Genomic DNA, 13,851 nt, shown 5'->3' on the forward strand with positions numbered 1-13,851 from the left:
AGTAAAGAATTATACATTTCTTTTTCAAATTTAACTTTATACAGAAATTTGCGCAACTGATGTATCTCATCATCTTGAATAATCAACTAGTAAAAGAAATTTAAAACAAGAGGAAACGCTATAGTGGAGTTTCCCGACTATCAGATACCCGTTATTTAGCAAATAAAAGTCTATCCTGCAAAAACTATTAACTAAACGGATTAAGCACAGCTACACTGTTTCTTGAACTGATTGTCAGAAGCAGAACAAAAACATCTTCTTTAGGGTCACAATAATTGGGGATATTAACAACCGTTTGTGCCTGGTACAAGGTGCCGAAGCTTATCATAACTTAAGCAATAATAATCCACCGCCATTTTGGCACGGCATTAAGATTTATAATAAAGCCGAAATGTGAAATGTGTTGTTTTGCCGCCTTGTTTCGCTTGTTTCCTTCAAACGCTTGTTGTTTTTCCCAGTCTCATTGCCAGTATATCTACATGCATAGGCATGTTGGCTCATTTTCCTTCTGAGAGGGGAGGATTGGCCATTCTTGTGGATTAGGTCACATGCCTTCCAAGGAGTCGTTTAAGGTGAACTAATAAATGTAGCAACCAAAATAAGTGGAACGAATATATATGCATATACTTTGTATAGTCGCAAATATTTCCTTTGCCGCCTTGCAAATACTACTATACTACTATATAGACTGAATTAAATCAACCCTTTAAAAAGTTATACAAACAAATCAAAACATGTGCGAACATGACAGTCTTTAAGAATTTGAACTGGCTGGAGAGTTAGATGCTTACAAGGCCTTAAGAGTTTAATGGTTGGTAAAACGATTTGAAATGGAGCTTAAGCTTATGTGCGAAATTGCGATTAGTTCTGATGCGATTTGACGGTCGATCTGAACCCAACTACGGTCGAAAATAACTATTGAAAATACGTTTTTATACGTATGTATGTGTACTATATTTTTCTGAATGTACCAGTAATGTGTTAAACGGGCAAAGTGCTTAACTAACCGCCACAATCAAGTGTTGAAAAGCGGACAGCAATTTGTTTGCATGATCAGACTTCAAGAGGCCACGCCACGGTCCAGCCTTGAACCGCTGAGTAAATCCGTTTAAAATGCTAATTTCCCTTTGCGAGGTATTTCAATAACAATATCCTGCTTTTGGATCCGCAAACGACAAATCGCAGTCAAGCCAAAAATATTTAATTTGACGACGGGAAATGAGTTTTTCATTCTTCTTCGTCCTTTAGGCAAAACAATAGTCACGAATCATTACACCAGAACGAGCACAGACTTTGCCGAAACACGCTTGGTTCAGGGTATAAGCTCGTTTATCAGTCTCTTATATTATTATTATTTTAGTATCACTATGTGGTAGTCCACGTAGTGACGAAGCGCTCTTGGAGAGTGTGTGAAGGCGACTAGCATACATGTAAATCTGCTGTCGTAATCCGATGCTAATGCAACAACTAAGATGGTTTGGAAGAAAGAGAGTTTAAGTAAAAGTATTAAAAAAGTCTTGATAAAAATGCGGATTGATAGCCAACTTAGATTTCTCAAAAAGCACATTTTTTCAGTCGGTTCGGCTTATGGACAATAAGTTTAGTTTACACAATCATAGCCTAACCTGACGAAGCTTATTAAAAAAAATGTTTTTTTGAACTTATTTGGATATGGGATTTATGCATTCCGGGATATTTTATGAATTTTTCCTCCAAATTTTAAGGACGCTTATAAATTTTTTAATTTAATCACATCCAGACTTTCCCAGAAATTACACAATTAAATGGACGGCACAAAACGATAGCCGTGAAATAGGCAAATACCTGGCATTAACAGGCAAACAGGTCGAGTATTAATTACCCCTCAAATGGCAAAACTTTTTATTTTAAAAAGGCAAGACAAATTTTGTAAAATACTGATTGGATGTATCTGATCGATACTCTGGAGGATTTCGTAGAGTCTTGGCTTGCCAGAGTACTTACTTGACATCATCTTACTTAATCTTTCAATTAATAAACAATGTTTCACTTCATTTCGGTTTGTTTTCGAACTAAAAATCATTTATTAAATTATCCAAGAGTACAAAAGTATATAAAAAACAAGAGATGGCTGTTCCTAAAAACACAACGTTTCGGCCATAGTTTTTTAACTATTAATTTTCGAAGTCTTGTTTGGCAAATTGTTTTCAAAAACTAAATATATTATTTTAATTGCATAATTTTAATTTAATAATCCAATGAAATCGTAACAGTGATACACATGCTGCTTTCAAAGTCAGTGCTCGGATTTACAATTGTTAGAATTTACGGAATAAAATTTGAAAAGAGAAACAAGCCTAACTAATAATTTCAAAGCTATATTTTGATGTATTTATAATAGCTTTAGTGGAGCTTCTGTATTTGATGTAATTGCTATTCAAAAATTACGGAGTAAATTAAAAGTACGTACAAAATATGCTCTTTACAAACTAATATCAAAGTTTAGTTATCAACAGTTTAATTCGTGGCCGACGCATGCTGCATGCGCGTTCCTTGCTCTTTCTCAAAATACATAGTTCTTATACACATTTTATATAGTTTTAATGAATTTGAGTTGTTATTATTGTTGTGGCGGCTGGTTGTTTTAGGTTCCAGTGGTTTGGTTGTTACATAGATTATTACAAAGCTTTTATGAGTGGATTTATTTCTATTGATCTTCTTTTAACCTACGTGCTTTAAATGACTTTGTATGCATTACGCGGTTATCACAATTTCATTTTCTTTTCAATTCTTGTTGTTAGGTTTTCTTCACGGTAATTACAATTATCCTAATGTACATTGCAATACTTTTATTGCTTGCATTATATAGCTCTGTCAACTATTTTAAGATAAATTAAGAATTGTAATCAGGCTTTTCAGGTTTATAGATAGAAACTTCGGAAATTGGTCTACACATGTGCAGGGATAGTGGTAGAATGCTCGTAACATACTTCAAATTCTCAAAAAATTAAAAATTAAAAATACGAAATTAAGCCGGTTTCTGCCAAAATGTCACATCTGACTGTGGCCCTGTGGTACAGCATCTGTAGCTGCTGGTGCCTCCGCCGTAGACTTGCCCGCGTTTAACTTTGCTTTTACCTTAAGCAACAACGCTTCGAAAGAGTCATCGGCTACTTTCGGTGCTGGTGCTTCATTGGGAAACACATACGAGTTGTAATTATTAATGCCAGCATTATCTATAACAGACACATTAGATAAAATTAGATCGTACATAAAAACGTGTAAAAAGTATTAAACTCACCCAAGTCAGCGTAAGATGAACGACAGAAGGCACGTCTCCCTCCAAAACTTATGTCATACATGTTTATTTGCGAGTCTCTATGACTCGTGTCAATGGCCGTGAATGCGTCCTGCGCTCTTTCGTACGTAACGAACCCGTACTTCATTCTAAAATAAAATAAAAAAATGTTAAGTGCCTATTTTAAATAGCTTTACAGCCTTTCTTTTCCTACCCATTTTCCTTGTAGTGTATAGTTATTTGTTTAATGCTTCCATAGGGCAGAAATTTACGACGCAGAATTTCCTTGGTGGTTTCTTGCTCAATGCGCCCGACGTAGACGATTCGCCGCTCCTCAACAGCCGGTTGCGACACGTTACGATCAAAGAATCCTCGCCGGTTGTTGTTATTGGAGGAGGAGTTGTTGTTAGGGTAGCGTGTATCAGACTTTGAGCGCGACCGGGACCGCGAGTGGCGCAATTTTCTGTGTGGGCTGCGGCTACGTTCGCGATCGCTTTTTTCGGAGCCCGAGCATGACGAAGAAGTACTGCCCCGCTTTTGGTTTCTAGATCTACGCTTGTTGTAACTCGTGCGGCGCTGCCTGCGCCTGTACTGACCATTCTCTGAGTAAGATGAAGAGCTCACCGAGCTGCGATGGCGTTGAGTGCTACGAGAAGAATAACCGCCGTTTCCAATACTGCCTCCTCCACACGTTGCTGCTACATCTAAGTTACGCAGCTGATCAGTCGAATCGTATCGTGAGCGAGATCTGTGCGACACCACGCTGCTGCAGTCGGAGGAAAAGTCACTCGAAGAAGTGGACATATTTGAGCCCGAGCCTTGCGTCCGTCGCTTGCGATAATTTCGTCGCGTACGCTCTCGAGACTGTCGCTTTGGGGGCAGCGTCAATAGGGGAAATTCGGGTTGCAGATCAGTTTGGGTTGCAATGCTCACTAGAGTTTTGCGCACCCGATCCTTGGGTAAGTGCATGATGACCATGTCCTCGCCATGCTGACAATTCTTATCAGCCGAAGACATATCTTTTGTTGCGTTGGACTGTATCGTCGAGAGAGTAGTGTTACTCGCTTGCCTGACGACCTCGCTTTGGATGCTGGCTATTAGGGAGTTGCTCATGTTCTTATTGGCATCCTGACCGTTTGAGATGTTGTACAGCAAAACGGATGACTTTAGGAGGGAGCGAGGGGAGGCCTTGCTTAATTGATTGGGCGGTATTGTTATGTCTGTATTGCAACTAGCTGAAACTATTATAATCTCCTCATAGTCCGGGTGGAGTTTGTTGCTGAGTGGCGCTATCTCTTTGCCGGGGTCCTCAGTTTCCATGCAGTAGGTGTCCTTTACAATATCCTTAAGTGGCGGCAGCTTGGTTACGCGTGGAACCTTGGCTGATACTCGGGAATCGATTATTTTTAGCTGTTGGGCACGCTTCATCTCTAACATACGCAGCACCTTGTTCTTGGCCATGGTAATGGGATCCATGGGCAAAGCAGATTGTTCTGCCTGAGGGCATTTAAGGCTATTTACAATATTGACTATTTCCGCTTTTTTGGGTGATGGTGTTGGTTTTGAAACCGGGGCAGGAGCAATGCGTTTGGTGGCAACCTCTACTTTCGCCTGCTTGGGTGGAGTTGGTTTAGAATTCACAGCGCCCACACCGCCACAACGACGCTGTTTGTATTCCTCTAGATTTAGCTTTCGCTTTGCTGGCGGTGCCAATGTCGGCGTTGTTGTCGGATGGGCTGGAGGTGCTACAGGTTTGGGCGCACACGCCGATACTGCACACGCCGGTACTGCACACGCCGATACTGCGGCGTCTCTCTCCTGCTTCAGAAGCGAAAGATTTTTTCCACCCAAACCGAGACCCGTGCATTGAGTATTTTTTACTGACGGCTGCTTGTTGCTCGTAGACTCAGTCACTTTTTTTGTTGTCGCCTTAGTTGGCTTGGAGGAAGCTCCAACCTTACGTTTAAGGAAATCGCACTGTTTCTTATTAGGCACCAGGCAAATATTCGTATGCTTCGGTTTGCTTAAGGCTGGGACCGCGAGCTGATGGGTTCCCAGTTGTTCCGGCTTATTCTGTTTTGAGTATGATAGTTACTATTATAAACAATGTCTAAACTAGTATGTGGTCATAGGACTTACCTCTTTGATAGTAGATGTGGCCTTTTTCGCGGACCTCGGACTCCAGGAGGGATCGGCCTTTACATTGTCCACATAGCGTAATTCATCGGGAGTTTGGCCCACTTTTGCCTTCTTATCTATTGGCCAGATATTGGCCATATTCATATCCATCATATCGACAGTTTCAACGTCGATAATCGAGTCAGAGTCATAATCAGAATCCCCAGGTTTAGAGGATGGGACCACGTGTTTTCCCACAATTGTGGCAACGGGTGGATTAAGAAGTATGGGAACTTCTGCTAAAGTATTAGACTTAATTTGCGCCTGTGCTTGCAGAGATTCCTTTATGCGACAGGCGTTTAAATTCTCAGCAAAATCGTCTTTGGTAATAAAATCAGCTAGGTCAAAGTTATTAACATCAATATTTAGCCCCAATGCGTCTACTTCGGAGATAATAGTGTTAGTACTGAGCGTCCGTCCCTTGCGCAGGAGCTCACAGGAGCTCTGCGAGTTGGCGATATTGTTATGGACAACGGGCAGCCTTGGACTTTTTTCTTCGTTGACAATGTCATATTCATCATCGTAGTCGCTAGAGTGCGATTCATAATCACCAATCGAAGAGCTGTCTGTGCGGGTGCGAAATGTGGACTGGCTTTGTATGTCCTCCTCCTCCGTAAGGCCATCGAGTTTAATATCTTCTTGGTCGTACTCCATAATGGCGCTGATCTGGCGTTGCTGCTCATAGGCAACCTCGACCTCGCTCTCAGCGATGGCCCGATAGACCTGGGCATTTAGCTCATTGGCATCATGGTCGCTGAGGTCGTGTTTCACAAAGTCATTGTAGATCATCTATTCAAAGAGTTAATCGAATTAATACTGAAATGTTATTCACTTTTATGCCACTCGAGCCAAAACCTACCAGATTCTTTCTGTTTTGCAGATCGTCCTCACGGTCATGGTTGAGCAGTGACTCGTCTGTGGGCGCGATGGGTAGGATGCCGCTAAGTGTATCTGTCAGTTGCAGTCTGAAAGTGTTTGCATTAGTTTTTAGAACATTTTTCTGATGACAATCACTCACTCATCATTAGATGACCAGAAATTCGGCTCTGACTCGTATTTGGTATAATTTCCCTCAAAGGTATCTTCTTGGAATACATTTAGCATTTGTGAATCCATTTTGCGTCAATTGTAAAGTAACTGCAAACAAATAAACTCCGATTAAATAGGGAACTCTAGCAATCATAGTTGCCTTTCAATGCCTATCAATCCACAATCGACAGGGGACAATCATATCGAAAAATCAAGTTTACAAAATCATTTCCCGTAAACCAGATAATAAAAGAAAACGAAATGCCAAAAAGGGTGATCACAAGGCGTCAACGCAAAGCTGCAGAGTCCCGGCTAAAGGCCACAAAGGAAGCAAGTCAGGAGGATGATCTCATAATCTTAGAGAACATACTGGTTCCCCCAATGTCGACTAATTTAATTAGCTCAGAAGAAACATACTTAAAGAAGAAAGATATAGATATGATGTCTCAGACGACTTTGGATGGAAAGAACGAGAAGGCCAAATCTCCGTCTTCGGAACAGTCAATCAAAGAATCCGAAAAGAACATTCAGCTGTGTGATGCTCTGCAAAAAATTCGATTAACTAGTCACAAGAAAACCTTCTTGTCGGAGGTAAGAAAGAAGGCTTTTGAGGCGGAACAATTCCGAAATACCACTTCATCCGGATATGATAAGGACAATAAATTCATTGCACTGCTTCCAAGGAACACCAATAAAGGGGCCAATAAAACTCCAAGCTCCGGCGTGCCATTGATGTCCAAATTTTGCGAACAAATTAAGACGCATTTCAACTCCGTCTTGCCGACACGAAACCTAGTCGGTTCAAAATCCCAAATTCCGATTAAAAATGAACCTGAGCACGGTGCAGATGGCAACAGCACGCCACGAAAAGTTTTCAGTAGCTCGCAGAATGAAGCTAAAACTGATGGAGACAACTACCCCAAAATCAATAGCTTCAAGCCTTCTGAGCTAGCTAGGCATCCAAGACCACCTATTAGGATTTTTGGCTTGACAGGCTTCTTTGCCCTAACTGGCAACAATGCTCAGTTGTCTTTTCACATCGGCCAACTTGCGATCAGAGGCGTTTATGTCCAATCATGTATACATCTGCAACCCGAATTGATGGATACGGTGGAGGAACAGCTCGCTAAACTCGCTATGGACCGCAAAATAATCCTCAACAAAATGAAGAACAAGCATGCAACACTTGCACCACGACGAGCTCGGCAAGAGACACGGCAGGGTAAAAAATAAACATAACATAAGCATTAACAGAAACCTGAATAAAGATGGAGCTTCTGCAAACCTAAAACACGTGTCATAAATTATTTCAATTAATCATTTAAACTAGATTTCTCCAAAACTAGTTCATGAAATGTTATGGTAAATGCTGCACAAGTATCCTTTAATTTAACTACATCTTTTGCATTACATATATTTCGAAAAAATTCAAAAAGTTTTGGACTAAAAGTTGTTGCTTAAAACTATGGTATATTGATGTGAATACCATGGCCGCAATATTGAAAGTTTGCTGCGGTGGTTTGATCACGCCGTTTTTATGTTGATCGAAAGGTGTTTTTATGCTCTTTCAAACTAGAGACAAAGATTTCCGAAAGACGAGTGGGGAAGTGAAATGTTAAAATTAACATTTCGAATATTGGAGCTGTTGGGGCTTCCCATACAGCTTAACGCCATCGACGACACTTCTCTACGATTAATAATACAATTTTCTTAAAATCTGTAGTTACCAATCTTACAAGAGCAGAAATCTAAACAACGAAAACTAATGAATATATATTTTGTAAATATTTATAAATAGTCGTCTCAATATCTGACCTCAGAAATGTTGGTTGGATTTATGAATTGGTATACTTATAGGAATTAAATTTGGGATAAATCAAACAGGAAACCCACTTTTACGGGGGCATGCCTAAACTGACACATTAACATTTATCCTCAAACAGTGAAAAACAAATGATCGAAATATATTTTAGAAGTGTGGCCGCGATGTTTTGTCAGTATAGTTCGCATTCTAGGCGGACATTCGGCTGGAGATTCCGATCACAAATTTATATACATACTTCATAGGATCGGAAACGCTTCATTTTACCTGTCACATACCCTCTACTGTATAATTTTAATCAATCTTCAGGGCCTCTGCATCAGCTACACCTGGACCTGGGACTCAAAACACAATAGTTTTATCCAACGACAACAATAACAAACATGACCACACAACTACGATGGTGGAAAGAAGAAGAAGCAGCAGCAGCAGCACATGTTTGCCCCAACCACGTGTGTGTGTATGTGAGCCGCGATGGGCTCGTGTGCGTGTAAATGCCGCCACGCCATGTGCTTTTGATACTGCACTCCTCGGCGAAAAGCAGTCGAATTGAATGAATACGTTTTGCAGGTCTTGCCTATCACCTTTCACGTCTTAGCACTTTGGTTTGGAAAGCCTTTCCCCTCAAAGCTCAGCGGATTCGCTATCGCCTTCGCGATGCCCAATCTGTGGCAGGCGTCGAGCAATGTTACCTTCTGAGCTTCCGTTGTGGTTCCGGATCACCTATTCCACTCGAAAAAGGGCTTCCCCAGCCGAACGCTTGTTCGGATTGTTGCCGCCGTCTGTTTGTCCGTCTGCTTTAACCTCACATGTTGAGCGCCGCGTCTGCAGCACTAACACACAAGCACAAGTCCGGTGCCCAAGAGGGCCTTTTTCCTGCGACAGTCCAACTGCGTCTTTCTGTTCCGCCCGAAGATCACGATCACCCGCGGTTCAAGGTGGGCCAACGTCAGTGCACTCCAAAGCAACCCGCAATCACTTTATCTCATGAGTACCGAATAGCACATTGCCCAAAATTTGTTCACGTGGACCGAGATTCGCGGCAGCGGCACAGACAGTGTGACCAGGGTCGCGCACCGCGGAGGAACCGCGAGGCCATGGCATTAGTGCCAAGTGTTCGCAAGAAAATACTAGTTGAGTGTGCAAAGAAGGCGCGGGTTCAAATTATCGCGGCTAATTTTCAAAGCCACAATATTTTTGTTTTGCATTTTTTGCTTTTGTTTATTTACTCCAATTTATTCCCAACGAATATGGTTTTACCTAAGAACCACGGCACCTTCTTAAAAACAAGTCAAACGTATGAGATTATACAATTTACAATAATTTTGAATGCGTTTTTTATTTATGGGCACTTAAAAAACGTGATGAAGAAAGAATTTCGATTTTTGAATTAAATCAGTAATAACCACTTTGCAAACCAATTTTAGTTAATTTCTTTGATTCCCAAGGTTCTCGTTCGGAAAATTGCACTAAAAAGGCATGATACTAGGAAAAAGAAGTTTGATTTGTTGGAACATAGTTATTTTATTCGAAAGTACTTCAATCAGTATCGGTCCTACAACCATCTAAATTTTAACTATCTGGCACAAGCTTTGGATAGATATAATGTACCGGCCGACTGAGCTCTATACCAATAAAGTACAAGTCGGATAAAATAAAAACTTATTAAGAATATTATGCTGGGTATATACGATGATGAAAATAATAATTAACGACGCTTAACGCTGGTCCACTCGCCATCATCGCCAGCTTTGTTCTCTGAAAGATGTAACGCATTGATAAGAATGACAATTAGGTTTGCTGCTGAGATTACTTACCCTTTTCCTGGGCTTGATCGCGCTTAGCTGCTGGCTTTTCCTCACGGGTCGCAGGCGCATTACGCCAGTTGCCGCCTCCTCCGCCACTGGCTGCCTCCTTAGGAGCAGAGCCGCGCTGATCGCCACGAGTCTCGCGCACATCTCGGTCGCGCCTCTCACCAGCTGGGCGACGGTTTTCCCGATCAGCGTGGCGTGGAGCGTCCCGCCAGTTTCCTCCAGTTTCCCGCTGAGGCTCGTCTGTACGACGAGGCCCGTCGTTGCGACGGAATCCACTGCGCTCATCGTCACGATCCCGGCGAGGACCATCGTCACGGTCACGGCGAGGCCCATCATCCCTGTCGCGGCGAGCCCCATCATTGCGGAAATCGCGGTCACGTTCTCCGCCACGCCGCCACTTGTCATCGCGCGATTGCGGAGCGCCACTGTCTTTGGGAGCAGCAGCACGCTGTGTATCTGGTTCTCGGCGCACACGCCAAGAGGAGTCCGCTCCCTCGTTGTCCTTGCGGTCGCGGTCACCGCCTCGTTCAATGCGTTCTCCACCACGCTCGATGCGTTCTCCTCCACGTTCGACACGGTCTCCTCCGCGATCAACACGTTCTCCTCCGCGCTCCATACGGTCGCCTCCGCGCTCGATACGCTCGCCACCACGGTCGTTGCGTTCACTGACCGCAGGTGCAGCACGACGCCACTCGCTGGATCCGCCGGCAGATGCGCTTGGACGGTCACCGCCTCGAGGACGCCATGTGTCACGCTCCTTTTCAGTGCGTTCGCGCTCCGAGGCCAACTCCCTGGACAGGCGGTCTCGATCTTCCTTGATTTTGCGCTCAGCTTCCTCCTCCTTGGCCCGCTGCTTTTCGTATTGGGCACGACGCTTTTCGTCCTCAGCCTCACGCTCCAAGCGGCGGGCTTCTGCTGCGGCGCGCTCTTCGGCAGCCTGCGCCAAGCGAATCTCTTCCTCCTTGCGAAGACGCTCCTCCTCCTTCTCGCGAAGGAAGGCCTGTCGACGCTCCTCGCGGCGTCGAACAATGCGGTCGGCCAAGCGCTTTTTGCGCTCAGCCTCCAGAGCAGCCTCAAACTTTTTGAGCTTTTCGACGTAGAGGGAGGCACGTTCTTTTTTAAGGGCCTCAAGGAATTCATCCCGGTCCGGATACATGCGCTTGAGACGCTCCTGCTGGGCGACGGCATCCTTCCGTTCGGCAATGGCATTCTCGATGCGTGTCTTCTCGGTTGCTTCCCAGAACTCCTTGTCCTTAACCTGCTTTTCGGCCAAGTATTTTTCGAAAAGCGGAATCTCCTCCAGGCGCTTGGCGCGTTCGAAGTAGTCGATTTTCTTCTCCTGCGATTTGAGTTTTGACTGCAGTTCCTTGGCCTCGCGCTGAAGTTCCTCGCTTTCCCGCTTGGCGATCTGCTCGGCGTCCAACTTCTTAATGCCTTCCTCATCCAGCTTGGAAAGCATCTTCTTACCATGAGCCGTCTGCGAGATTTGCTGAACCTTCTCCTTGAGACTCTTCTCCCGGATAGCTTGGATTTCGTTCTGATGGCGCTTGCGCTCTCGTTCTTCTTGCTCCTGCTCGAGGCGCTTCTGTTCGGCCAGTTTGGCCTTCCGCGATTCCTCCTCCTGACGCCGCGCCTCTTCCTCTTCACGAGCATTATTCTGCTTCTCGATGTACTCCTTTCTGTCCTCGATGATCTTCTGTCGCTGAAGAATACGCTGGTGCTCGCGATCCTTGATCTCATGGTATTGGCTTACCATCTGGTTACGGAGCTTGGCACGCTGGTCACGTTCACGGTTCGGGTAGACGATGGAAACTGCCCGTGTCAGAACAGTAGACATATTAACCAACTGAGAGCGGATCTGTTCCGAGGGCATCGATTGCAAAGCGGGTCCGTCGGGACGGTACTCGCGTTGACTCTCGGTCAGATCAGTGCCGAAATAGATACTGTTCTTCTGGTGGTCGATACGAATCTGCATGTCATTGTGACGCACGGACTCGACCAGCAGTTTTTCCAATTCAAAAATGTTGCAAAAGCTGGCCAGCTGCAAAAGACGCTGGAACTTAATACTCTCATAAACCTGAGAGATCTGACGAATCAAACGCATTATAGTCACGTCCTTCAGCGATTGAATGTAAGGAGTGAGCAAAGCGTTTTCGGGCCCGTTCTCAATGAAGTCCACGATAGACTGAATGCGCTTGCACAGATTCAGTGGGTTGAAATCCACCTCCAACCAGTTGTATAGATTGCGAAAGTCCTCAGATACGAGTTGAGGAACATTCAAGCGCACCTGTGATGATGTTTATTAATTAGTCGTAAGCCATTACTATATTGAGTGATACTTACCACTTCACGAATAAGCGAAACGCGAGTAGGCGGCTGGGGCAGGCCCAAAAGCACGGCCAACTTCTGGGCCTTTTCCAGGGGGCTTTTGTCCGCCTCGATAAACCTGTCGAACTCTGGATGGGCCGAAGGCAACGGAATAGAAAGGGTGGCCAGGAGAACGTGGGCAGCCATACGTTGCAGGTCGTCCTTTGTCAGGTTCTTCTTCAGCTCGCGCGTCAGCTGGAAGAGCTTCAGCAGCGCTGCAGCGTGAAACAACTGGTTGCCGGCCTTGCTGAAAACCATGGCTAATTTTTGGTAGTAGTTGGCCATGGTTTTGGGCACAGGTGTCTTCTTGGACAGAGCCATCAGGCCATGGATATCCTCGATTGCCTTGTAGGCCTCTTGCCACAGCTCCATCTGGATAGCCGAGTCAAGAAGGTACAACCTGGTGTCCAAGCAGAGCTGCTGCGTTTCCACCTTGTTGATCGAGACACCGGTGGTCTGGTTGCTGCTCTTGCAAATGTCCTCCAAGTGTTTGCGCAGCTTGTCGCACAAGCGGCGAAACTCGCTCTTGCGGTTGTACTTAAGGCAGAACTGGAAGGCCATGCGAGCGATATCGTGGTACAGCGCCTCGCAATGGGTGTTTACGCGCAGCAGCTCTAGACACTGGCAGTAGGACTCCCACAGAAACTTGACCCACGGGAGCAGGATAGTGCGGTCGGAGCGGTCCTGAGCGTCCTCGCCACACACTGCGCTCATTAGGATGCTCTCTGGCGTGGCAATGTTGTCCAGGTCATCCAGCTCCAGAACAGCAACGGCCGCCGAGGACTGGGCTTGGGCGGCCTCCGTGTGCTCTTCGGCCATCTTCAGATAGCCGCGGATTACATTTTCCAGAGAGTTCACGTTCACCAGCTGGAACATGTTCCGGTACTGGAAGAGTCCCTCCTTGGCGATGTGCGACTTCTTGAGTTCCACGCAAAGGTACAGGTACTTGAACATGAGCGGTTCGATGACCGTCTCCGAGTAGGCGTAGTTCCATCGCTTGTTGCGGAAAACTTCCTGCAGCGTGTCCAGCGCCCTTAGCGGCTTTCCCACCTCGATGAACTCTGTGACGAAGAGAGCGGCGTCGAGTTAAGAGAGCGCATGATTCGCGAAGCCGAAAGTTTCTCTTCAGACACCGCATGGAAAATTTTCAGCACACTCACCATTGGCCCTTTTGAGGGCGTTTTCCGGACGTTGCGTGTAGCGGGCCATTTCCGATCGCTTTACTTACTTGCGGCAGTTGATTTTGATAGCAGGTCTGGAGCGTTCTGAGACCTGGGGCTGCTGAAAATTGTAAAAATCTTCGGCTCGCCTACGTGTGGCTGCAAGATTTATGCAAAATGGCCGAGTCGACGGCACTCAGGGCT

At 44.9% G+C, this 13,851-nt stretch overlaps 3 protein-coding genes across 3 annotated transcripts; 1 reads left to right on the forward strand and 2 right to left on the reverse strand.

Moving 5' to 3' along the window:
* Positions 1-2,341: 2,341 nt before the first annotated feature.
* LOC117143282 lies at positions 2,342-9,371 on the reverse strand. The gene is made up of 7 exons (XM_033307860.1): positions 8,999-9,371; positions 6,474-6,592; positions 6,315-6,420; positions 5,417-6,244; positions 3,492-5,350; positions 3,281-3,426; positions 2,342-3,215 (listed from the first exon to the last, which is right to left on the reverse strand). The coding sequence occupies exons 2-7, from the start codon at positions 6,569-6,571 to the stop codon at positions 3,031-3,033; spliced, it is 3,222 nt and encodes a 1,073-aa protein (XP_033163751.1). The 5' UTR covers positions 6,572-6,592; positions 8,999-9,371; the 3' UTR covers positions 2,342-3,030.
* On the forward strand, positions 6,619-7,909 carry LOC117143283. Its single transcript, XM_033307861.1, has one exon. It carries the CDS (start codon positions 6,746-6,748, stop codon positions 7,715-7,717), a length of 972 nt encoding a protein of 323 aa, XP_033163752.1. The 5' UTR covers positions 6,619-6,745; the 3' UTR covers positions 7,718-7,909.
* A 439-nt stretch (positions 9,372-9,810) lies between the features above and the next one.
* LOC117143042 (eukaryotic translation initiation factor 3 subunit A) lies at positions 9,811-13,836 on the reverse strand. Its single transcript, XM_033307485.1, has 4 exons — positions 13,648-13,836; positions 12,464-13,548; positions 10,124-12,407; positions 9,811-10,064 (listed from the first exon to the last, which is right to left on the reverse strand). The coding sequence occupies exons 1-4, from the start codon at positions 13,694-13,696 to the stop codon at positions 10,015-10,017; spliced, it is 3,468 nt and encodes a 1,155-aa protein (XP_033163376.1). The 5' UTR covers positions 13,697-13,836; the 3' UTR covers positions 9,811-10,014.
* Positions 13,837-13,851: the final 15 nt, after the last annotated feature.

Source organism: Drosophila mauritiana, chromosome 3R (genome assembly GCF_004382145.1).
Source record: "Drosophila mauritiana strain mau12 chromosome 3R, ASM438214v1, whole genome shotgun sequence".
Taxonomy (NCBI): domain Eukaryota; kingdom Metazoa; phylum Arthropoda; class Insecta; order Diptera; family Drosophilidae; genus Drosophila; species Drosophila mauritiana.

Excerpts from the sequence above, each read along its gene's own strand:
- LOC117143283 (XM_033307861.1), top strand. The coding sequence starts at position 6,746 with ATGCCAAAAAGGGTGATCACAAGGCGTCAACGCAAAGCTGCAGAGTCC.
- LOC117143282 (XM_033307860.1), bottom strand. The coding sequence starts at position 6,571 with ATGGATTCACAAATGCTAAATGTATTCCAAGAAGATACCTTTGAGGGA. Across the intron at positions 6,421-6,473 it reads TTCTGGTCATCTAATGATGA|ACTGCAACTGACAGATACAC; the intron begins GTGAGTGATTGT and ends AAACACTTTCAG. Across the intron at positions 3,216-3,280 it reads TTCATCTTACGCTGACTTGG|ATAATGCTGGCATTAATAAT; the intron begins GTGAGTTTAATA and ends TGTCTGTTATAG.
- LOC117143042 (XM_033307485.1), bottom strand. The coding sequence starts at position 13,696 with ATGGCCCGCTACACGCAACGTCCGGAAAACGCCCTCAAAAGGGCCAAT. Across the intron at positions 13,549-13,647 it reads CGCCCTCAAAAGGGCCAATG|AGTTCATCGAGGTGGGAAAG; the intron begins GTGAGTGTGCTG and ends TCTTCGTCACAG. Across the intron at positions 12,408-12,463 it reads TTTCGCTTATTCGTGAAGTG|GTGCGCTTGAATGTTCCTCA; the intron begins GTAAGTATCACT and ends ACATCATCACAG.